The sequence below is a fragment of the Saccopteryx leptura genome, chromosome 1 (assembly GCF_036850995.1).
Source record: "Saccopteryx leptura isolate mSacLep1 chromosome 1, mSacLep1_pri_phased_curated, whole genome shotgun sequence".
Taxonomy (NCBI): domain Eukaryota; kingdom Metazoa; phylum Chordata; class Mammalia; order Chiroptera; family Emballonuridae; genus Saccopteryx; species Saccopteryx leptura.
The window spans coordinates 374,933,709-374,959,292 of record NC_089503.1 but is presented as its reverse complement, the minus strand read 5'-3'; the positions used below and the strand labels follow the sequence as shown (position 1 = coordinate 374,959,292).

Sequence of the window (25,584 nt, the reverse complement as noted above, 5' to 3'; positions counted from 1 at the left end):
TATTAGCCTCAAACACTGATTATCCTGGGTTCTTCTGAGTTTATCTGCCCAAGGTTGTGTTGAAAGTTAAGGAGGCAGATGTGTCATTTCAAGATGGCGAATGGGACAAAGGCAGGGTAGAAGTTTGGCTAAAGGTGTATTTTCTGTATATAACACTCATTTGTCAGTGATCATTATCAGCCTGTTACATGTCTTTATTCTGCACCTTGCAGCTTCTTGATGGCTTTGTATGTTTCACTGGGTCCTACAGCAGAGTGGACATTAGTAATTATTTGCAGTATGATTAAAAGCTGCAGATCTAGCCCAGAATAAGGAGATGAAATGTAGTCCTGGGTACCATGCTGTATTTAGGCTCCCATATAGTCAGGAACTGCAGGCTTTCACCTAAATGTCTTCTCCCACGGAGCTGACTCGACTTTCTCCTTTAGCCTGAGATCAGGATGAGACCACACCTCAGGGCGCTCCTGGCTGCAGACAGGCAGTGCCTTAATATGTACGATGCAATCTGCAGATGGGCGGGCCATCAGCCTTCCTTCTGTGGCATAGTTCCTATGGACAACCTCACATGGGGATTTAATAAAAATGTACATGTATTCGGCGAAGAATGCAACAACAAATGAAGGAAACTTGCGCCAACCTTTGCGATGGGTGGACCCAGAAACATTGGTCTGTTTGAAGTGGCATCCTAACATAATATAGAGGCTTCATTCCTGTCTGCCATTACTGAACTAGAGCACTAAGTCCTGATAAGACACGTCATCTACAGTGAGAATATATTTTCAGTTTTTAAGCTTTTCTGATGTGCCATTATTGCTGCTGTGTTTCCTGTTTTATGTAGGTGGTAGCCCTCGGAGAGGTACCAGATGGGACTGTGGTTACTGTCATGGCGGGTAATGATGAAAATTATTCTGCTGAGCTCCGAAATGCCTCTGCTGTTATGAAAAACCAAGTAGCAAGGTTCAACGATCTGAGATTTGTGGGCCGGAGCGGACGAGGTAGGTCTCTGACTTTTAATACTGGTAATCGAATAAGCACATTAGGATCCTCTGATGACATGTAGGCTAGTCTGTGTACAAGTCAGCACCCTCTCCTACTCTATAGAATTACTGAAGGTTTGATTTAAATACATCCAGATGAGTTGATTTTTTTTCCCCCTGAGTACTCAGGCCTTTTTCATTTGTTTTTATCATATTGAATATTCAGTGTTTTCAGAAGAACTTGTTCCTCATTTCCTTGGTTATGATCATATAAGGTGGAGAGGAGAATAGTTGGAGGTTCAAATGATGAATTATGAAGAGCCAAATAACTAAGTTTAGTGGCAAAGGGGGAAGAAAAAGTAACACATTGATCAGTTTCCTGACAGTATCAGTTTTGCTAGAAGTGGTAGCAAGGACAGCTAGTATTTATATAACGTACTTCACTTAACGTGTTACTTCAATGAGTTAATTTATTCTTTTAGTAAAAATCTGTTTAAAAATCATAGTGTTTTTTTTTTTGTTTGGTTTTCTTTTTGGGTTTTTTTTTTGTTTTTTTTTTTACAGAAGGTGTTTCATTGGAATAAGTGAATGTGTTACTTATGTCAAAATGACTATGTGGAGTTGCCTAGACAGATGAATAATCAGAACTTGAAATATTTCCACATTATTTAAGGGCTTCTGCCATCTGGATTCATATTTCAATATTAGGAATCCTAAAAAAGATCATAAAAAACAAAATAATCCCTTTTAGCGTTTTCATGGCTGTTTTATAAATGGATCTAATCTTTAAAAAAAAAAGTCTCTCTAAAGAAACCAATTTTTGGCTTTATTTACTTATTCTGTAGAGAGACTTTTAATAGTCATTCATGAGAAGTATTATATTCATTTATTTACTTATTGAACCTAATATTTCCATAATAAGAGAGAAAATAGTCCACTTTAGGATTGAGGTGAAATAAATTATAAAGACCTATGGAATTACTCCAGCCCAGGTTTGAATTAGGAAATGAGAAGCATCAATTTTTAAACCATGTTCAGTAATTACTCTTTAGTTTGGATCAGATGTCAAATTATTACCATTGTAAAAACTTGATAAGGGAAATTCAAGTAAGGCTGTTTCCGATGAGTAGTTTTAGTTTACTTTCTAGGAACAGGGCCAAGAAGTTGTACTTTTTAACTTAAAAAAAAAAAATGATGCATGCTAATGAGATACTGTCACTGAAAGGTTGTTTGGAATAAAATGAAGTTCAGGGCCTACAGTAGAATCAAAACTGAAGGGGTTATCTCTGCATCAGTTTTAGTTTACGTTCATTAAAAGAGAAAAAGAAACATCCTCTCTCCTTCTTGACTGATTAGGTGTGAAGTGTGTAGTGTGTGCGTTCATTCTTTCTTCCCCCGTCAGTTATTGGTGCAGAGCGGCAGCCCATTTCAAGCTTCTCTTTCCTAGTAAGAATAGAGAAGAATTTGAATATGATGATTTACCTGTCTGCTCTGAATTATACCATTCCTCTTAGAGAATATTACTTTGTTTTTAACCAGAGGAATGAATTTTCGTATTTAAAAGATTGGGTACTATATTTTACGTTACAGATTCAAGCTAGTGTTTTCATTTATCTTGCTTTTGTATTCTATAGATGCTGCATAACTTTTCTCTGATCAATTTGAGTAGAAACTATGGCAAAGTGATAGTGTACTTTGTAAACCCTCAACATATTTATTTAAGAAACTTCAAAGAGAAACAAAGGGTGTGCACTGTTTTACTATATTGGCTTTCTGAGTTTTGGCTGGTTTCCCAAATAGCAATTTTTATATTTAAAAAAAAAAAAAAAAAGACAGAGTTAACTGCTTGCAGACTTTTCACGCATGGAAGATGAAGAAAGCTTCTTTTGATGAAGTGTAATTATGTCCAAACAGAGCTGACCCCCTCCCCCTATATTTCTTATGATCTTAACTGAAGAAAGTAGGATTTTTCCTTTGAAGCAGCCGGGACTTGGTGAGGATCTGAACTGCTACAGTCTGCTGCCAGAGGCAGGATGGAGAAATTGGTCCAGACTTGTCTTCGAGACTTAGATTGGGGGTGGGGGGGAAGCGGGTGAAGAGAGAAAGAAAAATTGATTTATCACTAATAATAGACTTTTATATCACTACGTTAACATTCTATGAAAGGAAACAGGAACACCGGGCTGAAATGAAGAGTGAAATAAGGGCAGAGAACACTGATAAGAGCCATCACTCTGAAAAAAAAAAAAAAAAGAAGGGTCAGTTTTTCAGTGGCAGGAAACCCTTTAAGCTGCCTGTGTACCTGACCTGCTTTCTAACAGACTCTTTCTAGCTTCCTCTTCAATTTTCACACTTCTACATTTCTCTGAAGTTATTAAGTCTGGATCCAGCGCTGCTACTGCTGTATTTCCCCCCCAGCTATGTAAATCTATTTTCAGTAGCATTGAAAAGATGACACCGTGTTCCTCAAATTATTACAGCTTTTCTTTCCACTGACAAATATAAACTCTCAGAAATGAAAAACACTTCTGGATTTATTGAGGAGTTGTGTCTCCACTTACTTTGGCTTTCCGGGTTAGCTAATGACCCCAAGTTTTCGAGGTGCTTTGGAATAAAAGTAGAGCATCAGTGAAACTTGCATGGAGGTAGGAGTGGTTTATGGGTTTTAAATATCTTTTCCTTTTTCAGCTTTTATCTCTATATATAAAAGCTTTTATATATATGTATGTATAGGTAGATAGATAGATTGCTTTTAGAGAGACAGAGAGAGGAATGCAGAGAGAAGGTGGGGAAGCATTCACTTGTCCCATTTACTTGTGCCTTAGTTGTGCATTCACTGGCTGCATCTCATATGTGCCCTGACCGGGAATCGAACCTGCAACCTTGTTGTTTCAGGATCACGCTCTAACCAACTGAGCTAACCCGGGAGGGTTAGCTTTTGTATTTTAAATGGAAGAATTTAAAATGACTTTGGTCCTTAAGTTTTTTTGGTGTGCTTCCTCACATTTGATAGCAATTATGCTACTTTTAATTTATAAACATTTTTAAGCACCTACAGTATACAGAGCAAGGGACTTTGCCAAGTTAGGATACAATTCCTGTTTACATTCTGAGCCCTCCTGACTATTCCTGACAACCCTTCAGGTAAGGTTGGAAATGTCTTTTAAAGGCAATTCCTATGTTATCTTAGAAAATATATATTTCTTGAGGACATATGCACTATTAGTTCTTAGATGAAGCTATGAATGATACAGTTGTCTAATGAGTGATACTTTCTTCATAATAAGCCTGCGTTTTTAAGTAGGAGTCTTAATTTTTATCATTTATTGAAAGTGATTAAAAAAAGGGATTTGGGAAAAGTTGTTTTGTTTTTTAATTTAAGGAAATCGTAAATACTCACATAAACATTTGACTTAGGAAATGAGTTATTATTTATAAGGTGAAAACTAATTACCTAGTTGGATGATAGTTTCTGGAACATGACATTCATGTTCTTTCTGAAGGGGCAATAAGACATGGAAAGAAACTCCTTGATTTTTGTTGTAGTTTTTAAAGTACATGTGGATTCATAGGTTTTGATTTTAGAAGATTATTGTTATAATTAAATACTTATTTCCTCCCAAAGGAGCCACTTCTTTTAAAAAGAAGTCTTATGGAAAACTGGTTCCACTTTGAACACTTGGACGCTTTATACTTACAGGATGAATTCTGTATTTGACTTTTGTCCCCACATGAGGCGTTTCTCTGACTTTGGGATAAGCATCATGGCTTTTACTATCTTAAGTTGCAAAAGTCTCAAATAGGAATATCCTCAGAACCAGTTTAGATAAATTCATGGACAGTAGCTCTGGCAGATTATTTACAGACATTAAAGACAATTGGGGTACATGCATCTTTGATTTATTAAGATTAGCCATAGGCCCTGGCTGGGTTGTTCAATGGATAGGGTGTCCTCCCAGTGCACTGAGGTCCATGGGTTCGATCTCGGTCAGGGAGCAAAGGAAAAGCAATCAATGAGTGCACAACTAAATGGAACAACTAAGTAGAATGATGAGTTGGTGCTTCTCTCTCTGTCTCTCGCTCTCTCTCTCTTCCCCTAACCCAGGGGTCCCCAAACTTTTTACACAGGGGGCCAGTTCACTGTCCCTCAGACCATTGGAGGGCCGGACTATAAAAAAAACTATGAACAAATCCCTATGCACACTGCACATATCTTATTTTAAAGTAAAAAAACAAAACGGGAACAAATACAATATTTAAAATAAAGAACAAGTAAATTTAAATCAACAAACTGACCAGTATTTCAATGGGAACTATGCTCCTCTCACTGACCACCAATGAAAGAGGTGCCCCTTCCGGAAGTGCGGCAGGGGCCGGATAAATGGCCTCATGCGGCCCACGGGCCATAGTTTGGGGACCCCTGCCCTAACCTTTCCCACACCTCAAATCAATGGGAAAAAACAAAAAAGATTAGCCATGGATGACACATACCTTCTAAGCACTGCCCTTTGAGCCATTGTTAGAAATGCAATTCTGGCTTATGACTAGGATGGTAACTTTTTATGGTTTCATTTAAATTAACTTTCAACCTAGGGATTCTGCCTCTTCACTCCTCCAGACAGATCTTGCTATTGTTTTGAGGTCCTGACCTGGATCCAGTGGCTACCTATTCAACTTTCTAATCTCCATTTCTGTGGACTTTAACTTTCCTGTAATTAGTTTCGACTTCTGGTTGCCTTATTCTTCTGGTTAGTTTTCATGTATATAATAAATCTTGTTCTCTAATGAGATAATTAAATTACTTACATCCATGCAGCATCCAGTATATAATAATGAACTATGATATAATAATGACACTTTAAGAATAGGTGCTTTCATCATCTTAGCTAGGATACTGTGTTAGTAGATTTATATTTACTGTTTCCTGGTCTTATAGAGTATATTGAGACACATGCTGAACAAAATGGTCCATGAATTTTTTTTTAAGTGTTCTCTGGCAGTATTAAAAAGAAGAGCATTCATTTTAGGGTCTGTCGAACTGGGTTCAGATCCTGGTTTCTTCCCTTTATTAGCTGTGTGGATAAATTACTAAGCCTCTCTGGATTTGAGTTTCTTTCTATGTGAAATGGAGGCGATAAACCTAACTGGAAAGGATCAAACTGGCCACACTCAGTAAGTTTCTAATCAATATTCATCTTCCCACTCTTTGCATTTCTGTTTTCTTTCCTTCTTTTTCTTTTTTTTTTTTTTTCCTCTTGGGTACAGAAAAGTATAGCCAAAGAGACTTAAAAACTATACTGAGTAACAAATGATGTGTGTCTTAAACATATTTTAGGAACTTACATGGTCTGGCTTGAAAAGAAGCCCCATTCACTAGACTTGACAGTCAAAGAGCTGTTCCACATTAAGCCTTGTATATAACCTGTTCTGTATTAAGCTTTGAAAAAGATTGCATTAAACTTTGCATCGATACATATTGTTTAAGATTTGCGTTTTGATTTAATACCCTCAGCTTTCAGTAAAGAGAAAAACAGTCTCCGACCCAAAAAACAAAGCAAAACAAAATGAGCTTTTTAAAGGTCTGTTGCAGGAGCCGGCTCAAGGAATGCTCTGGCCTGAGATTGCTGAATGTTTTATTGAGTCACTGTTTCACGCCCACCTTTTCCTGTCTTGTAACAGTTTGCAGTTTTGACTATCTGACATGACTAACCGTTGCAAATCTAACTGATTACAACTGTCAGTGAGTCTGTGTAACAGGGTCTGGTATCTTCTTCTGGAGAAAGAAAGAAATCCTCATCTGCTACCAAACTTTTCCCTGTCTCCCCCCCTCACCCCCAAACCTCTATTCGTGGCTTTTAGCTCATTAATTAGAAACATCAGACGTAGTATTTTCATGAGGCACACCCTCTGCTAAAAGCAGAAATTCATATTTATATGATTTTAGCAAAAAATAAGTCACTTGCAGGGAGTTATTTCAAGATTTGTATGTTAGGAAAGGGGTGGGCAGGGAGGACAGAAATCTTTGTTCCAGTAATGATGAAATCATCATACCACAGGCACATTAAGGCCTGGACAGGAGACACTGGCTCCTGTTAAAATGATTCCCATAAGAACCTTCTTCTTTCATCTTCTCATTGTAGTGCAGTTAAGCAAATGAAATGCTAAAGCCATGTGAAGTAAATAACATAATCAACAGTGATTTACTATTGTTCTCTCATGGGGTCGTGACCTCACCCTAAATAAAGACTTCTAAAATTGTCTGTGCTTGGATGCGTTCCTGATGTTGGAGAAAACTCAAAGGCGGAGAACCCTCCTCAAATGGACCAGGGTTTCTGTGTCCATTACCACTAGAGCTACCGAGCAGCATTTTTTGTTTAATTGGACCCTCCTTGTATAGTACTGTGGTGATGATCTTAACACTTCAGTGAGTTTAGTGACTTCCTATAGTAGCCGTCGGAGGGATTCTAATTTAGAATATGGAGTCCTGACTCATGTCTTTGTTTCATTACCTCCTCAGAGATGCTTAAATGAAGAGTGGACGTCTATGCTGTTGTATTGTCCTCCGTATTCTCTTTTTATATTCACTATGGATTATCCTCTTTTACATCTGCAGGCAAGAGTTTCACCTTGACCATAACTGTCTTCACAAATCCTCCCCAAGTAGCCACCTATCACAGAGCTATTAAAGTTACAGTGGATGGACCCCGGGAACCCAGAAGTAAGTGCTTGCCTTCCTATTGGAAATGGTAATAGAGTTTGCAGAGACCCTATGAGGTATTTATCCCAAATAAGTCAGTGCTACTTTCATGTAAGTCGTTTCTTTGCAAAGTTTGCTGTCTGCATATATTTTTAATGAGGGACAGTTAGTACCACTTCACAGTTAGTAGGAAATAAAATGACACTGTTAACCTTTGCACAGAACTGCTAAGGGTTACATAACTTTGGGAAATGGGTGAATAATTATTCGGTTACTGTAACTATTTTCTAAGAAATTCTGCTCATCCATTGTACACAATAGACAGGGTGGAACAGACCTAGTAGAGCTGAGGAAGAAAACAATAAACTGAAAACTCTTGAGCTTAGTCAAAAAGCATTTGCGTGTTTCCCATGGTCTAAGAATGTGTTTTAACTTTTTACCTCGCCCACTCAATTCCCTTTATAAAGAGCACACTGCTTAATTACAAAGAATTTATTTGCAAATGATAACTTGCTTGATTGTTACAACACTGTTGTTTGGTCATGTTCTAGTAATTGTTATAGATAGTTTCTTTTAACATGGAGAGTCAAACTGGGTTTAAACCCACCGCGGTTTATTTGCCTGTCTGGACATCTAGAAGCTTTAACCGGCACTGGTTTAAAAAAGTGCATGTAATCTGTTTGGGCTAATACACATTTTCCTTCTAAATCTAAATTGAAACAGGGTTGGTTCCCCCTCCCCCAAAACTGAGTTGAACAGACCTGGCATAGCAGCATTTAAGTGTATTTGGAGACGACAAATTATTTGATATCTACAACATTAAAAATTCTGTACCAATGGAAACACTCTATAGAACTCTGCTTTTGATGAGTGAATCCTTTGGCGACATAGCCCTTGTGTGAAAAGTTAATTTGGTTTGTGGTGGGGGTGCAGCTGGCAGAAATATTTGTTACATAATGATACACCTGCCTAGACAGTGAGAGTGGCATAGCCTTTCTTCCCGGAAAACTGAAAGAAAAGGGCTGGTGGAGTTTTGCCTCTGCCCCAGCGACAGGTCTTCTAGCAGTGGGAACACATGGTGCTCTCCGCTCCCCTCTCGGCTGTCTCTTTTCATCAAGGCAGGCTGCTTGCCTGAACTAGGGAGGTTTCCTGTCTCAGAAGCCGGTCTTTGAGGTTTTTCTTTTCTCCTTTCATGTGTGTGGCGCTCTTCCAGGTTCACAAAGTCGGGTCAGCGCTGGCCGTGTCTGTCGTGTTTGCGATTGTCCCGGCAGGCTGTCGTAGGCACACACACGTCTCCGTTTGCACCCGGTCGCCCTCCGCGAAGGCCAGTGGTTATGCGGCGCAGGTGAACAGAACAGAGCAGGGTTGTCTCGCCAGGTGTGGGCTGTTACCTGACTTTCCGGGATTGCCATAAGGATGATGCCTTATGGTGGAAGACGCCTTCTAAACATTTTATCTCGTTAACCCTTGGCTCCCTGAAAAGGCAGGGCCATCTATTTTAGTAACGCATAAAGCAGGATAGTAGTCTTTTAACTTTTAGCCCTAATACTTATCTTTTAAAGTTGTTTCCTGCCGATCACAGCTGCTTTTCTCGGGTCTTGGAAAGACTGTTAGTGTGTGTGTGTGTGTGTGTGTGTGTGTGTACGCGCGCGCGCACGCATGCGCGTGTGCAAACGCGTGTGTGTTCATACACTCAAGAGTCGGTGCTGAAAATCTGATGATTGGAGGAGGAAATGGGGAAGGGTGTGTGTGGTCCCCTTCTGAAAGATGTGCCAAAAGGTACCTTTGGGAAACTCACTTTCCCTTTCAAGGGAGGATAACATGACTTGGTTCCAAAGAGGGTGTTGGCAGAATTGATTCCTCGATAGGCTCGCTGCCCTGCCAGGGCGAGGTGCCCTGAAAGCAGGGAGCGTTAGGGGTCGCAGGGGTGGGTGGGGCGAGTGACCTGAGTTCAAGCTGTGGGTGGTGCTGCTGAGGGTGCGGAGGGTGCCAGGAGGAAGCAGATACAGATCTTGAGTGGCAGACCACCGAGTAACGTTTCTCGAGAGCCAAAAATATCTGTGAAAACGGAGTGTCATTTCTGTGATATCGTGAGGTGACGCAGTGTTGTCTGGCTAGAAGGATGGGTCTGGCGACAGTGACGTCTCGCTCCGACAGCCTGGACTCTGTGCTGGCTGAGTCCCTTCTGCCCCGCTCTGGGCCGGCCTGGGCACTTCACGTTTGGAGTATCGCGTGCTTCTCAGTATTGTCCTTCCAGCCAATAGTGGTGGCTGTGTTTCAATTAAACTTTATTTACAAAACCAGGTGGTGGGACGGATTTGGCACACAAGTTGTAGTTTGTCGGCTCTTGCTCTAGACCAGCGATTATCAACCAGCGTTTCCCAAGAGGCACACTGGTGTGCCGCAAGAATTTTTAAAACATGCGATACCTGACTGTTTAGTCAGGGGCACTGACCTCTTTTCCCTTAGATTGTCAAATAAAACATGACAACAGCCATCTGGTGTGAATGAATCAAAATCATACTTTTTTTTTGTTAGATCGGCAAAAAATATGATATATTTTTTGGTGTGCCGCAGAATTTTAGTAATTAGTTTATGTGTGCCATGGGATTTTAAAGGGTTGAAAATCACTGCTCTAGATTTCAAAAAGCTTATTTTATTGACCATTAACAGAGAAGAGCTTTAGTAAAAAGGCTTTCCTGCGGGGAGGAAAGAAAGACAATTAATGCAATTGTTTTAGCTTCCTCACCCACAAAATGATAATTAAGGAGCGATTGTTACAGAAGGTAGCGTACATCTGTTTATTACTGTAATGGTTTGAAGATGAGGGTTATGTACTATTGATGCCTGTTAAGGAATTTCGCTCCTTCCTCTAAAGGTCAGAGTAGATATTGAAGAGACTACTTTTGGTAGCCCAGCCATCTGAACAAGGACAAGTTCTGGGTTAACTGTCCGGGTCTGTGTTCAACAAAGCATAGTGACTAAGGGTGTGGGCTTTGGTGTCAATCTGTTTGGATTGGAACCCCGGCCCCACTTACTAGTTGTATGGTGGTAGGCAAGTTACCTCACTTCTCCTGGCCTCAGTTTGCTCGTCTGTTCAAGTGAGGTTATAATAGCAACAGCATCTTTTTCATCTCATCGCTGCAAAGACGGTGAATGCTGCGAGGCGTGTAAATTGCATAGTGCCGGGACCATCCTGTACTAGGTGCTCATTAAGCGTTGGCTTTTATTATAGCAATTTCCTTCAGTGTCAGAAGTCTGTTGTACATTTTGCTTATAGTATGCTTCCAGGAAATAGATACCATCTAGATTCTGTTCTCCAGTGAATTATTATTTTTTTTTATTTCCTTGCAGATGGCTTTACTAATTTCTGCTCATTAGTAGATGACACTAATAAGTGTTATAAACTGTGTCTTGAGCGGGTATGTGTGCTGTCTGTAGACGGCTGTGCAGCACTGAGGATAAACAGAACTTTGTTTGCAGCCAAGAAAAGTCCAAGAGAGGATGCTTCGGCCCTAGCGCTCCCTCTGAGGCCCTGCTTATCAACACATCTGCCAAAGCTTGCTTTTCACTCAAAAATCAGAAAGGTTTTCTCCTTCTACGTTTTCTGTCTCTGGCAGCTGAACCGGCGTGTCACATCACAAACAACTTCTCTTCTTAATATACACATCTGGCGTTGGCAGTTGGACTAACTTCATAAGAGCACATGATCATCACTCATTACAAGATTAAAAAGTACCCCATGGCATCATTGATGTTTTCTAACTTTGATCTTTTGCAGTTGTGATTCATCTCAGTTATAAAACTTCCCTTTAAAGAAACATAGCCGATGACTTATTAGAACCTTCATCTTAAGTAGCGTAAACATGAAAACGGTGCACATCTTTACAAAATGCCATTTATTTTCTTTGCCAGCTTATCATTTTAAGACATGACATCATACTTAAGATCCCAAATTTGTAAGTCTTGTGTTCAGGCAGGGTGTTTTGACCTTCTGTTGGCAAGTTAGCTCCGAGGACCGACCGCCGTCTGCGCGCCAGGCGGAGGAGTCGGAGTCGGGGTCGGGGTAGCCGCCGCAGCAGCAGTAATGCGTTTGGATACCTGACTCTTTTAAAACATCAGTTCCCATTAGGATCCTTTGTTCCATTGTATGTGCTCGGTTCCAACTGCCGTCTGATTGAAAGAATTTCTACAGGAAGGTGAAAGCTTGGTTAGCAATTGCCGTGCTCGGTGGGAGCGGTCCCGAGTCAGGGAAGAGGGCGGAAGGGAAAGGCGTGGCTGGCTGTGCCGAGGGTGGGCGAGGAAGCCGCATTTCACAGCCAGAACCTTTCTCGATCGCCTGCCGCTTTTTCTGTGACCTGTGGCTAATGAACAAACCTCCCCCAAACGCAGTGGGTTGGAACAACAACCAGTTTATCGGTTCTCACGATGGCCTGGGTTGGTCGGGGTTCATCCGGATGGGTGGGTGTCCCGCGGTCCTGCTTGGGGTCTTTCCTGAGGCAGAGCAAGGTGGTGGCTCAGGCTGGAACAGGCGCGATGACTTCATTTGTATGCCCAGGGCCTTGGAGGGGTGACTGCAAGGTGAAGATTGCTGGGATGATGGGACAGCGGCGTCTTTGTCTCTTTCTCTGGAGTCCACCTGCAGCCTTTTCCTCTCCACGCGGCCTCTTCGCCTGGTCTCTCCATGAGGTCTTCCCAGAAGCATCTGACTTCTTACACGGCAGCTCGGGGCTCCCTAAGGTGCAGAAGTGGGGGGCGCTTAGGCCTCCCTGAGCCTTCTGTGTCTCAGAACTGTCATGGCATTATTTCTGTCATGTTCTGGTTAAAGCAAGAGACAGGTGCAGCCTAGGAGAAGAAACCCACAAAGATACGAATGATGGGGCAGAGCTTCCTTGGATCATCAATATCATCGACTTCTATACATGTTTGGATGGCAAATGTCATTGATGCAGCAGGAGAAATAATTTTTTTGAGGTCTTGTTCTCTGAAAGGTGTTTTGACTTTTTTTTTTTTCCTTTTCCTTAAACGAGGAGTGGGTAGGCAGAGAGTCAGACTCCCGCATGCGCCCCGACCAGGATCCACCCGGCAAGCCCCCTACCAGGAGATGCTCTGCCTCTCTGGCAACTGAGCTGTTTTAGTGCCTGAGGCAGGGGCCGGCCATGGAGCCATCCTCAGTGCCCGGGGCCAACTTGCTCTAGTTAGAGCCATGGCTGCAGGAGGAGAAGAGAGAGCTAGAGAGAGAGAAAAGGGAGAAAGGGAAGGTTGGAAAAGCAGATGGTCGCTTCTCCTCTGTGCTCTGACTGGGAATCAAACCTGGGACATCCACACGCTGGGCCGACGCTCTACCACTGAGCCAACCAGCCAGGGCCTGAAAGGTCTTTTGACTTTTTAAGCTGGGGGACATTTGAAGTCTACAGGGTACTACAAGTAGCTTCATTCTGAACTGAACAGATTTGGTACTTACCAGAGGAATTAAAACTGGGTGTTACTTTGTGGTGCCTGGTATCAGCAGGTCAGCATCAAGCTGAGCCAGATCAGTACTCGTATGAGAGGAGAATATTAGATATTTGAGATATTGATATATCCCTGCCTGGCAATGTAGAAAGCCTACCACAGAAGTATCTTATGAATCCTTGAGTGGACAAGCCTGAGATTTTATACTTCATATCATCCAGCTTTGAAAATTCTCACCTGCCAGCACACCTGCAACCTGGATACCTGACACACATGAATGAGTTTCTGAGAGTTTTTTCGTGTCTTAGGCCCCAGGGAAGTAAATCATGGTTACTCTGAGGGGGCGACCAGAGCCAACATCTGTATACTTAACTGCTGGGCTAGTGCTAGTGCTGCTTCCTCATTGACCAGCTAACTGTTCTGGCCTGGCAGGAGACCTGTGACCTGGCTGTCCCAGTGACCTGGCTCCTTTCCTACAGACCCCGAGTACATGGCCACAGCACCGCTCTGCTTGGCCCCGTCTGTGGCTTCAGTAGGGCTGGCACTTAGGTGAGTGGGGAGTGACCTGGAAGCGCATGGCAATGTCTGTGTGGTTAGGACTGTCTCCGCACCCTGCTTCCCTCGGCTTGTCGGCTCCAGATCCTGCCGGCGAACTGTTTTGCTGTTTGCTTCTCTCTACCTGTGCCCAATTTATCAACAGGTACTTTTCTTTTTTTTTTTCTTCTTCTCCTTTTTTTTTTTTTTTTTTTTTGAGATAGACAGGTAGAGAGAGACAGGAACATGGAGCTGCTCCTGTAGGTGTCCTGACTGGGGAATCGAACCAGCAACCTCTGTGCTCCAGGACAACACTCCAACTGACTGAGCCATCTGGCCAGGGCTTAATTAATTAATTAATTAATTAATTTTCTCCTTTCTTCTTCTTTCTTTCTTCTTCTTTCTTCTTCTTTTTCCCTCAGAAAGACAGATAGAGGAAGGGAGAGAGGGGAGGGGGGAAGGAAAGCATTCATTTGTTGTTTCACTCAGTCGTGCACTCATTGGTTGCTTCCCAGGTGTGCGGTGAAGGGGATCCAACCTGCAACCTTGTCGTTCCGGGACGATGCTCTTCGTCGACTGAGCTAACCAGCCAGGGCCGTTTTTTACTCTTTAGAGAACATTTTATTCTTCCATATTCTTGAGACACTTCCGACTCCAGAAATTTTACCTTATAAACTTGAAGTAGCAGACTTAACCTATCAGGGAGGTCTGGACTGAGCATCATTTCATCTTCCCCTCGTGCTGCTGCTCCCACTTCCGAGACTGTTTTCCAGCCGGGTAACGGGTGGGGAGAATGGAGGGCCATGCACTTTCTCTTTCTCATTCTGGACGATGTCAGCGACAGCTCACTCTCATCCTCCACTACTTTTCATCCCAGTTGGGTGAATGGGGAGCTCTGCGTGGTGGCTGGCTGTTTAGTTTATCCATGGTGGATGCATGTTTAGAGATTGGTCACATATAAGAGAAGGTAGGGAACATCTAAAATGTGTCAGATGGACCTGTGGTGGTGCAGTGGATAAAATTTCAACCTAGAACGCAGAGGTCGCTGGTTCGAAACCCTGGGCTTGCCTGGTCAAGGCACATATGGGAGTTGATGCTTCCCGCTCCTCCCCCCTTCTCTCTCTCTCTCTCTCTCTCCCCTCTCTAAAATGAATGAATGAATGAATAAAATTAAAATGTGTTGGATGGAGGGATACCAGAAGAGCATTTTTAAGGCGATTTGATACTTCTGGACACAGTTCCTGCATTCACTTTCTGGCTGTCTGTGAAGACAGTTGGCGAAAACCTTGATAGGTCTCACACCTTCCTCCTGATGCCACCAGCCTAAATTTCCTCCTCCGAGCCAAGCACTGGAAAAGCCCTGACCTGCTTGACCTGCAGACTTGCCCTGGTTTCTTCATTGCCTCTGTGCCCGAGGAGCGGACACTGTGGGGAAGCGCCATAGTTTGATATTTACAAGTCAGCCGATGGAAGCGGCAGTTGGATTGTCATAGATATGAATCATTTCATCACTAGGATATAAAACATTGCTGAAAATCTTTGACTTAAGAGGATAATATCAGTTAAAAAAAAAACTGTTCCCCTTTTCCCTTTCTTTACTGAGAAGGGGGTCAGAAGCTCTGGCGGAGGCTCTGTCTGGTGGTTGGTGGAATGTGCTCTCAAGAAGAGCAGTTTTAAATCTCTCAGTACTGGTTTTTTTTTTGTTGTTGACTGACTGTCAGGAGCTGGGAAGATGGCCAAGAAGGAAATGACACATCGAGAGGCATTTGTGTTGTGCAAGAGTCTGTGGATCTGATGCAAGGATATATGGCCTGTTTACACATTCCTCCGCGAGCCGACGGCATGGCAGTAATTTAATTCAGCAGCACATCGCATGCTGCAGCAAGGAGCTAGGGCCCAAACAGCCTTTCATGGCAAATTATCACAGCCGTTAAAACATGCCATGTCCCTCCTGTGCACTCTCCCCCGGCTCCCCGGCCCCGGATGTGCTTTCTCATTGTATCGGACTCGTGGTAACAAGGAGCAGCGGCTTGTACAATGAGAGCGCATTCTCCACACGTGTTCCAGTTGATGCATTTACTTCGGACTAAATATAGCGCAGTAGGTTTTCAGGCGATCCGTGGTCTCCAAACACACACACACACATAGGTGCTCGCTCCACTGTGTCAGTCGTTTGTCTTGGTGTAGTCAGGAATCATTCATTCTTAAAACAGTGTTGGGGACTTGAGAGACTGATTGACTGATTTAAAAATAAGTTTTCCTTCTCAAAAGACGTGATTTCCGGTAGATCACTGCACTACTTTGCTTCCGTTTTGATCGTATACCATGGCATTTTCTTCAGGGAGGGCCGGACCAGAGGAGAATAGGATATACTTAAAAATGACAGAAAAATGCTTCACTGTGTCGCTTTTCATATTTATGCTTGTTCCTCCCCAGGGTACTTATAGGATACATTATGATATCACCTAAAGCATGTCTTTGGTCTTCACATAAAATAGCAAAAGCTTTTATTTAGGCAAGTATAGAAAACAACGGCTCATGTTTTTCAAATAACTTTGGGAAATCGAGAGACCGCGTGGAAGCCATTTTGATCGAAATGACCGATTTAAGATCACGTGCCGCAAGCAGTTCAGGGAGTAGACTGCGTCTGGGCTACCGGGCTGACGTGGCAAAGGGGGGGCTCCCAGGTCCTCCCCAAGTTCCTCTGCTGGCGCGCACGCACGGGTGGCTGAAATCTATTTGCTAGTAAACAGAAGCACCTCATTAACATGTAAGAATTAAGGCTCACATCCAAATGCCTCTGGAAAAACTAACTGGAACTTAAATTCATATGAAGATAACAAGAAGTGGCCCCTGGCCGGTTCGCTCAGTGGTAGAGCGTCGGCCTGGCGTGCGGGGGACCCAGGTTCGATTCCTGGCCAGGGCACGTAGGAGAAGCGCCCATTTGCTCCCCCCCCCCCCCTTCCTCTCTGTCTCTCTCTTCCCCTCCCGCAGCCAAGGCTCCATTAGAGCAAAGATGGCCCAGGCGCTGGGGATGGCTCCTTGGCCTCTGCCCCAGGCGCTAGAGTGGCTCTGGTGGCGGCAGAGCATCGCCCCTGGTGGGCGTGCCGGGTGGATCCCGGTCGGGCGCATGCGGGAGTCTGTCTGACTGTCTCTCCCCGTTTCCAGCTTCAGAAAAATACAAAAAAAAAAAAAAAAAAAAAAGAAGTGATGTAGAATCCTTTATTGGGGGAGATGACGGGGCAGTGAGGTCCTGGGCACCAGAGAATGCAGAGTAAGGCAGGTGTTCCGGTTCCACCCCCCCCCTCCCCGCCGTGCAGGTGCAGCCCCCGCCGACTTGGGGCCTTGCGGGCGGGCGTGCTGCAGGTCAGCCACAGCGGTGTGGGTTCCTGGCGCGTTTCGGGTCAGGTGAACTAGTCAGAGCACAGGATTTTATCATTTTCACGTGTGACTTTTTTGGCTTTTATATTTCTCTAGTTCCCTCTTTTTGCAAATGTTTTCTTTTTACCGAGTATGTCTCATTCAGTTTTGCTCTAGATGCATGCCAGCTTTTCTCCTTTACTGGTTTGAAAATTACTTATCTTACTAAAATTAATCATGGCTGGTCCGATGGTAGTGGTGGGTTATCAGAACTTACTAACTTAGTGTCACTAAAATTAACCATAACCTCCGTCCACCTCTGGGACAGTATAGGAACGTCAGCATCCTTTAGGCCACAGTCAACCCCTCTCTTCTGATGTTGTCGTGTGATAGCCCTATCTTTGTTTTACAGCCCCCGGAGTGGGCATCCTGAGTGTGGAAACTGTTTATTTGACATTTATCTATGTTTATTGGTTTATTTGCTCACTGTTCCTTCTCACGCCTCAGTTCTTCCTTCAGGATTCAGTTTTCCTTTCTCCTGAAGTAGATTCTTTGGTAGTTGCTCAGTGAGAACCTGTTAGTGGTAGCCTCTGTTTTCGGTCCTGGAAGTGTCAGCTCTGTGTAGACCGGCTGCCAACACGATGCAGGCTGAGAGGTACCCTGTGCAAGTCTCTCGGCTCCCAGCGCCAGAGAACCATGCTACTGGTCATCGTCTGGGCTGTCAGCCCGATGTTATCGAGTGAGTTGGAATACTATCTAAGGGAATGGAACACAGCTCAGGTATATTTTCATGGAAGATGGGTGACGGGAACTGTGTAAGCACCATTCACCATGAGGAGCTCTGCTGTGGAGGTGGCAGGGGACGTTCGCGCAGAGGGCGAGAAGGCACAGAAAGGGGCGTGCAAGGCAGGGAATTCAGTCCTCCACTGTTTGCCTTGGGCAAGTCCTGAGTTGCTTTGGAACTCTCTCTTTTTTAAAAAAATTATTTCTGTAGTGAGAGGAGGGGAGGTAGAGAGACAGACTCTTGCATGTGCCCCAAGTGGGATCCACCTGGCAAGTCTAGTAGGGGGCGATGCTCTGCCCATCTGGGGTCATTGCTACATTGCAACTGGTGCTGATTTTTGTAGCACCTGAGACGGAGGCCGTGGAGCCATCCTCAGCACCGGGGGCCAACTCGCTCCAGTCGGGCCATGGCTGCAAGAGGGAAGGGGGAAGAAAGAGAGAAAAAGAGGGAGCAGTGAAAGGGGGAGGGGTGGAGAGACAGATGGGCACTTCTCCTGTGTGCCCTGACTGGGAATCTAACCCGGGACATCTATACCCTGGGCCGATGCTCTACCGGCGAGCCAACCGGCCAGGGCTGCTTTGGAACTTTCTATCCAAATTTATCTTAAAGAGCTCCATCATTACATTCGATCCTCAGAGGTGTCTGGCTGTTGCTCACTGAACAACCCAAGTAGCATTTCGGCATCCATACGTTTTCTGTCATTTTAGGGAGAGTAGAGGACTCAGAAACAAAAGATGCTTCTTTTATATGTGTGAATCGGTGAATGAAGCCCAGGGAAGAAAACAGGTGTGTGGACTAGAAGAGCCGGGGCACCATGATGTAGGCTAGAGCTGCCCGTAGGCGTAGTGGGTGGGGTGACTCCAGGGTTGGCTCGGGGAGCCTGTCCTTGGAGCCTGCAGGAAGGGGCTGGCGGGGAAAGAGGTCAGCCGACCCTAAAGCACCCTGGGGCTTTCAGCCTTTCCGTTAACCCTCGGACTGCCTGTGCGCCGTCTGCCATGTGCATCTTCTCATTCTGTACCTTCTGGGCCCTGATTTTCATGAGCTACAACTCGGGTAAAAATGCCAGCATGCATTTTGGTGGTTTAACCTGGTTTTAAGCTTTCCTTAGGGTCGGCTCTGGATATTAGTAGATAAAAAAAATGGGCTCTTCAAGGAGATTATGAAGACACCAAAACACAGGATTTTATACTGGAAGTGAAAAGATCTATAAATGTGTAAAAAAGTGGGGTGATTGTGAAGACTGGGTAATTATTCTAGAGCTCTGGTTTCTTTCTGTTTCACCTTCCCATCATCCACTCTTACAAAAACAAGCTGGTGCCGTGCAACAGCACAGTGGTTTAACCGGGAATTCATCTGTCTAGGTAGTTTGTATTGACGATGGGATTCCGTGATGGCGAAGGGAATTAGGAGACTGGAAATTCCTCTTTTGAGACCTCAGCGCTCTCTTGGTGATCTTAAACACATCACTAACCTTCTCTCTGGGACAATTTCTTGATCCTTTCAATGGAAATAGCCATGAGGACGACTTCAGAGTCGCTGGGAGTAACTCCTGAGGAATGATCATAAAGTGCTTGGCACACATGAAGGGCAGCTTAAATACCAGATAGTAATTATGTAGCGCCTCTCTGCCAAGGCGCTCCACACTCTTAGACATTACCTCACTGGTTCTCTTTACATCCCTTTGAGGGATGCATCGCACATTTTACAAGTGGGTAAACTGAGGCATGGGTATTTGAAAACTCATTCGCTCTGTCACTCTGCAAGTCAGCAGATGATTTATGGGGGCGGGCAAGGAGCCCAGGTCTCTTAATGCTCAGTTATTCACTACTAACACTGCCAGATGCTTTGTCATGGAAGCCGCGGGAGCTCCCGGTGTTGGGCCCAGGGTGTTCCCGTTGATGTTAGGAAGTAGAGTTCGCTAAGAAGCAAGCTGGTGATGTAGTAATATTCCTAGATAGTGAATAAGTCCCAAGGTGTAAGTTCACACAGAAAAGGCACATATATAGTTGGGGTGTGTGTGTGTGTGTGTGTATGCATGTTTGTTAAATGAGTCTTGAATAAATTAAGATGACAGTTCAACAGAGCTTAATATACTGCCTTTGGTAAGATGAGAATAAGTTGTGTAAGTTTGCCCTCAATGGAATCTCACCTTGAATACCAGTGGAATAAAGTTAGTACTTGAACAAAGGTTTACTTTTTCAAAAAATCGCACAAGTAGAAAATGTGGACAAGTGTCTGGTAGAAAAAATTAGAAGTGAAAGTTAATCAAAAGAAGAAAATAAAGAGTGTCCGGTACCGCATCTGCGAAGTTCACCACTGCTAGTGTTTTGATACATCAGCTCCCGAATGTCCTGCTCTTGGACGGGGCTAGTGTTTCTGGGACGGCAGCGCGGTGAGGAGGCAGCATCGGAAGACGAGGGACTGCCCCATGGGGCGGGGTGATGTGGAAGCCGGAGGGAGGGAGACTGGCTGGGAGCAGCGTTGCTGGCAGGAGCAGGAGCAGGAGCAGCAGCAGCGCAGGGGGACTCGCGACAGTCTCCGGGTGACGTCTTGGAGGAGGCAGCAGCCGTCTCTGCGACAGGGAGGGAAGGCTGGCCCTGCCTGAATGACTGAGGCTAAACGGGTCAGCAGGACCCCTTCCTCCCACTACTCCATCCCACCACCAAAAACACCATCCTTCTTTATAAAAGTCAACAGAACCTTTTTTTTTTTTAAATGACGATTAGAGCTAGGCTTTCACCTATAAATATTTTTGCCAGTGGGGACATTGATTCACTCAAAAATAACTTCTGAGTGTGTGATGTTAGCCAGGTGCCAGGCCCACAGAGCACGAAGCAGACACCGTTCCCGCCTCTGAGGAGCCTACGTTCTGTGGGGAAGACAGACAAGAAACGAGTAAATGAACATTTATCTATAATTACATCTAATTGCGGATTGTGGTAAGTGTGTTAAAGGGCACGGGTGTATTAATAAAGAATAATGGGGCGTCAAGGGACAGATAGGAACCTATCCCAAATGTGCCGGGAAAGGCCTCATTGAGGAGGTGACGTCAGAGAAGGAGAGGAAGCCAGTGCTGGGGACAATAGGGGCGGGGTTTCAAAGCAGAGGGCGCAGATAGCTGTAATGCCCTGACTGGGACCAGCGTCAGAATCAACCTCTAATTTGAATAGAAGAGAGGGCATTCGAAATGCCTGCATGGTCAGGAACAGGCTGTAAAAAGAGTTGAGTAGAATCACACACTTCAAAGTTGCCTGTTCTATAATCCTACCCAAGGCTGATGCGGCATAATCTGGGGGAAGTGCAGAACGGTTCTCTGTGTCCATCCCCGCTGGCCCCAGACTTCTCTTATTTGATACTGACTGGGGTTCCTGACATCCTCCTTGGCTTTAAGGCTTTGAGGGCAACAGGAACTTCATGGAGGTTCTATCAAGGGTAAAGCTTTTTAAGGTATTCTTGGTTCACAACTTGGTTGCAGTAAGTGGGTCAGATCAGATTAGCTGGATCTCATTTTGTAACAGATCAGGTAGGGAAAGTGGGTTGAGAATGACCTTGAAGAGCTTCGGTAGGAAAGACCACCTGAGCATAGGAGGAGGAGCATGGCGGCTCCTCAGCTGCTCAGGAAGAATCCCGGGTCCTGAAGACCATGTTTTCCTTCGAGAAGGAGCCAGAGAAGCAGGCTCGTATCAACCCACACAAAGCAGGTTACCTACTGGAAGAGGTTCTCTGGATTGTGTGTAACGCACTCAAGTCTTGGGCTTTTATGGACAAGAAGCAATTCCAAAGGTGAGCAGGGTTTCAAAACACAAGAGCAACATGGAAAACTTAAGAATGTTTAGCAAAGAGCATTGATGTTGATTAAAGGATTGTAAAATTGAACCTATAAGGATAAGTTGAAAGACTTGGGATTATTTAGCTTCAAGAAGAGGAGACTGAAAAATGACTTAATAACAGACTTCAAATTATGAGGAGTTATTACGCCGTGTATGGTGACCAGCTGTCTTGTTTCTGGCACAGTCGGGAGGAAGAGGTTTTTAACTGAAGCATGATAGATTTAGGTTAGATTTTCAGAAGAACTTCTTGACTGTAAGAATTGTTGACAAAACAGGTTCCTGAAGGCTGAGGGTTTGGCTGGAAGGTTTTTTATTCAAACCCCTTCCATCTCAGCGATTCTCCACGTGTTTATGAAGCGCAACAAAGGTCCACCTTTCTGCTCTTAAAATCAAAGGCATGATTTCTGTTTCCCATTATAATTCTGAAGCTCAGAGTCACAGAGGTTTGTAGACATAAATGATGAGGGTAATTTGTCTTACTTCAATGGCCATTAGAATCTTTAATTGAGAAAAATATGACCAAAAAGAGGAACAGATCTGCCCCATGATCAAACACTTGTTATTGGTAATCAGAATAGATGCACAGCTAAGAATGTGGGGCTGAGTGAGGGTGAGACCGTTCTCTTAGAAACACTCAGGTTTGTTCGGCTTGTCTGTGTCGGCTGCAAAAGGCAGGTAGGGTTTTAGGAAGTTGGTCCCTTTCTCTGTGTTCCTTTTCCCTGCTGGGAGAGATGAAAAACATTTCCAAGTGACACCCAAGTTCAGATAACCTGGATCTTGAGAGATGCCATCCAAAAATCACCCTCCAGGAATTTATCAGCACCGAGAAGGAAGGAGAGAGGAAGAAGGCAGGATTTATTTTTGAAAGCAAACCTTTGAAAAGCTGGCGGAGCAGGGAAGACGTGGCACAGAGCGGACTTGGGGAGGGCTGGCTGGGTGTGCCGTTCCTTCGGACCCCGCACCCTGAGCCACCAGGAAGCATGGAGCCTGGCTTCCTGGGTCAGCCTTTCTCAATGAAGCCAGGTGACAGAGTTATTTATTCTTTAGTTTTGCTTACTAAATACCTGCCTGAGCAGCTTTTGTAATATTGTAATCAATTAGCACACTTGCAGATGGTTTGCTTTAAACACTTGTAGGTCGCTGATGAAACGGTGCAAACAAAGTACCCACACATACGTTGTGTTCTCAGATGAATCCTTTGTTTTGAACCGAAGTGGATATAATTTTCTCTAAAGGAAAAAAAAAAAAACCAATCAAAGAGACCAGAGAAGCAGACTTTGAAACAGGTGGCCTGACTGGGAAGGCGGCTTGCATGGGTGTGGTGCTAAAGCGAGGGGGAAGGAAAAACACTCAGGAAACATATTTTTCTTTCCTCCCAAAATAAACCTGGGCTCCTTGGTTGGCTGGGCACATTCAGACCCTTGGGCCACTGCACTTGGCCTTTCCACAGCCTGTGCCCGGTGCACAGCCACCCACAGCCGTGGCCGGGTCAGGAGCCGCTGCCCATTCCGGCGTGCTGGCTTTCTTCCTTCCTTGTCTGTGATAATTTTCTTGGTGGCCTTAGCATGCTGGGGCTTTATTTAGTTCTTTTCATGGTCTCCCTTACCCTCCACCCCCAGGTAATTCCTTTTCAAAACCCCTTCTAAGGAGTCTTAAAAACTACAGCAACCTTTTCCATGCGAAAGGGTGACTTAAAAGCGATTTGTGGCTTCTCTTTTCTGCTTGAGGCCAAAAAATTGGTATCGGAAGAAAAACAACTGAACAGAGGTATGGTTTACTGCTGTTATAAAGAGGAGCCCTCTTCTGAAAACTTAGTGACGGGAAAGTCTCTTCATTACACCGAGGGCACAGTGGACGGGCATTCGTTCCTTATTTTCTGTAATGCCTCGGAAATACCCGGAACGGAGGCTGGCTGTATTTCCCTGGGGAGTAAGCTGTGAAATTGAGAATATTGGTTTATCTGAGGCAATGGAAGACCCATTGGTGGACCCACAAAAACTATCCGGTTGTCTGTTCTTCCCTGAGTTCTTTTCTTCCTTGAGGACTTTACTTAAGACTTATGAACCAACTTCCCTTTCCTCTAGAGCAGGGGTCTCAAACTCGCGGCCCGCCGAACAATTTTGTGCGGCCCGCAGACTAATCCACGAAGTTCAAGAAAAGTGTTGCGTAACAGTTGCCTTTTGTAGACCTAGTGCAGCCCGCCAAACGGCTGTGATCTTGCTCTGTGGCCCACATGCTGAGTTAAGTTTGAGACCCCTGCTCTAGAGAATCTGTGATAGAGACAGAGCGAGAACTTACTGTGGTTTGGGCTTCAGAGAAGGTTGGACACATGGCGGTGATCCAGAAGGTCAGAGGTTTTTATAAAGCTCCCTAGGTTTATAGGGAGCAAGAGTGGATGCTTTGGGTGGCGTGTTAGTGCCAGGTTCGGTGCTTTAGTCACTTCTCAGGGGATTCCCACATGGGCTCTGCTGGGGTATTTTTAGGACTCTACATTGGTAGCACAGATCAGACAGAGCAAGGAGATTTGCTGGGGCCAGGGAGGCGGGAGTTTTTGGATTCTATAATTAGGAATGTATGGATGGACAAGATGTAAGATGTATGCACATTTTATTTATTCATTTAGATTTTATTTATTGGCTTTTAGAGAGAGGAGAGAGGGAGAGAAAGAAAGAGGAGGGAGGAGCAGGAAGCATCAACTCAATAGTCGTTGCTTCCTGTATATGTCTTGAACGGGCAAGCCCGGGGTTTTAAACCGGCGACCTCAGCATTCCAGGTCGACACTTTATCCACTGCGCCACCACAAGCCTTAGGACTTTATTTATTTATTGGTGTATGCACATTTATTGCATATTTTTGCCCCTTTTTACTGTGTTCTGTATGTTTTGAGACGTGATGCAGCAGTTTCTTGGTGGAGCCAGGTAGCTGGAAGGACCCACGAAAGAGAGGTGTCTCTCTTTCCTTTCACCCAGGTTGTCAAGGGCCCGTGCTCAGGATGCGGCGGGATTGTAGTTAACTTGCCACATTGTAGTCCAGGGGTGGCTATGAATAGGAGTTGGTTAATAGGAAGGGACTTGACAAGATGTAACAGCACCAAGCATCCTTTTCTGGCTGAGGGTCAGCCGTCCAGCGTCAGTGGCAGCTGGGAGAAGCCCTCGTGTGGTATGGAGTCACCACTTGTTCGTTCCCTTTCTTTCCTTCGGTGAACTGAACTCTAAGGAAATAAAAAGTTGCAACTGAATTGGAAAGAACTCTGACACTGGAAGATGAAATGTAGCTTTTGCAGCATGAGATTTGTGGCACATACTGACCAGAGGAAGGAAATCTGATGATCCAGATAGATGCCTCTGGTTATGACCACTTTTGCTGTGTGCCTCTGTGCTAGGAACTCAACAGGATGAGTCAAATAGAGCTGTAAATAAAAACTTTGATGGGGTAGGGAGAGATCCTTGTGTTTAAAGGAGTAGGTGGCATTTCTGGCTAATTTATAAATGCCTCCTTTCATTATTTTCAAAACTGGAGTGCATTACATCAAAAAGGGTACTGAAGAAAACTGTCTTTTCCTTTTATCTTTTCTTTTTCTAGTACTGCTAATGGCTCCTGAGGCCAAACCATGTCTGTGTTCTGTTCCTAGTTCTATCCCTGATACTACTTGGCCAGTTCTTAGGATGGATTTGATCTTGTTTATATCAGGAAAACATTGTCACACTAGTTTCTTCCACATTTAGCCAGGCTGTTGGAAAGACTCAAGGTTTGTAAATTATTTAAAGTAACTGCTTTAAAAATATTTCTATTTGTATATTAGTTTTTGTATATTAGTATATTATATATAATATACTAATATATTAGTATATTCTATTCTATTTGTATATGTAAATTTTAAACCTCTACAGAGTCCCTATAGCAATTCAGAGAAATTGTGATGTTGGTACTTAAATTCTTTTATTCTCG

General features: G+C 44.1%; 1 protein-coding gene across 3 annotated transcripts in view; it reads left to right on the top strand.

The window, feature by feature from the left end:
* RUNX2 (RUNX family transcription factor 2) overlaps window positions 1-25,584 on the top strand; it is a 135,207-nt gene that overhangs the window by 8,005 nt on the left and 101,618 nt on the right. For all 3 annotated transcript variants that reach the window (XM_066359289.1, XM_066359288.1, XM_066359287.1), the window contains exons 2-3: window positions 839-995; window positions 7,591-7,695. In XM_066359289.1, the coding sequence (XP_066215386.1) occupies window positions 839-995; window positions 7,591-7,695 (262 nt within the window). The remainder of the gene's footprint in view (window positions 1-838; window positions 996-7,590; window positions 7,696-25,584) is intronic.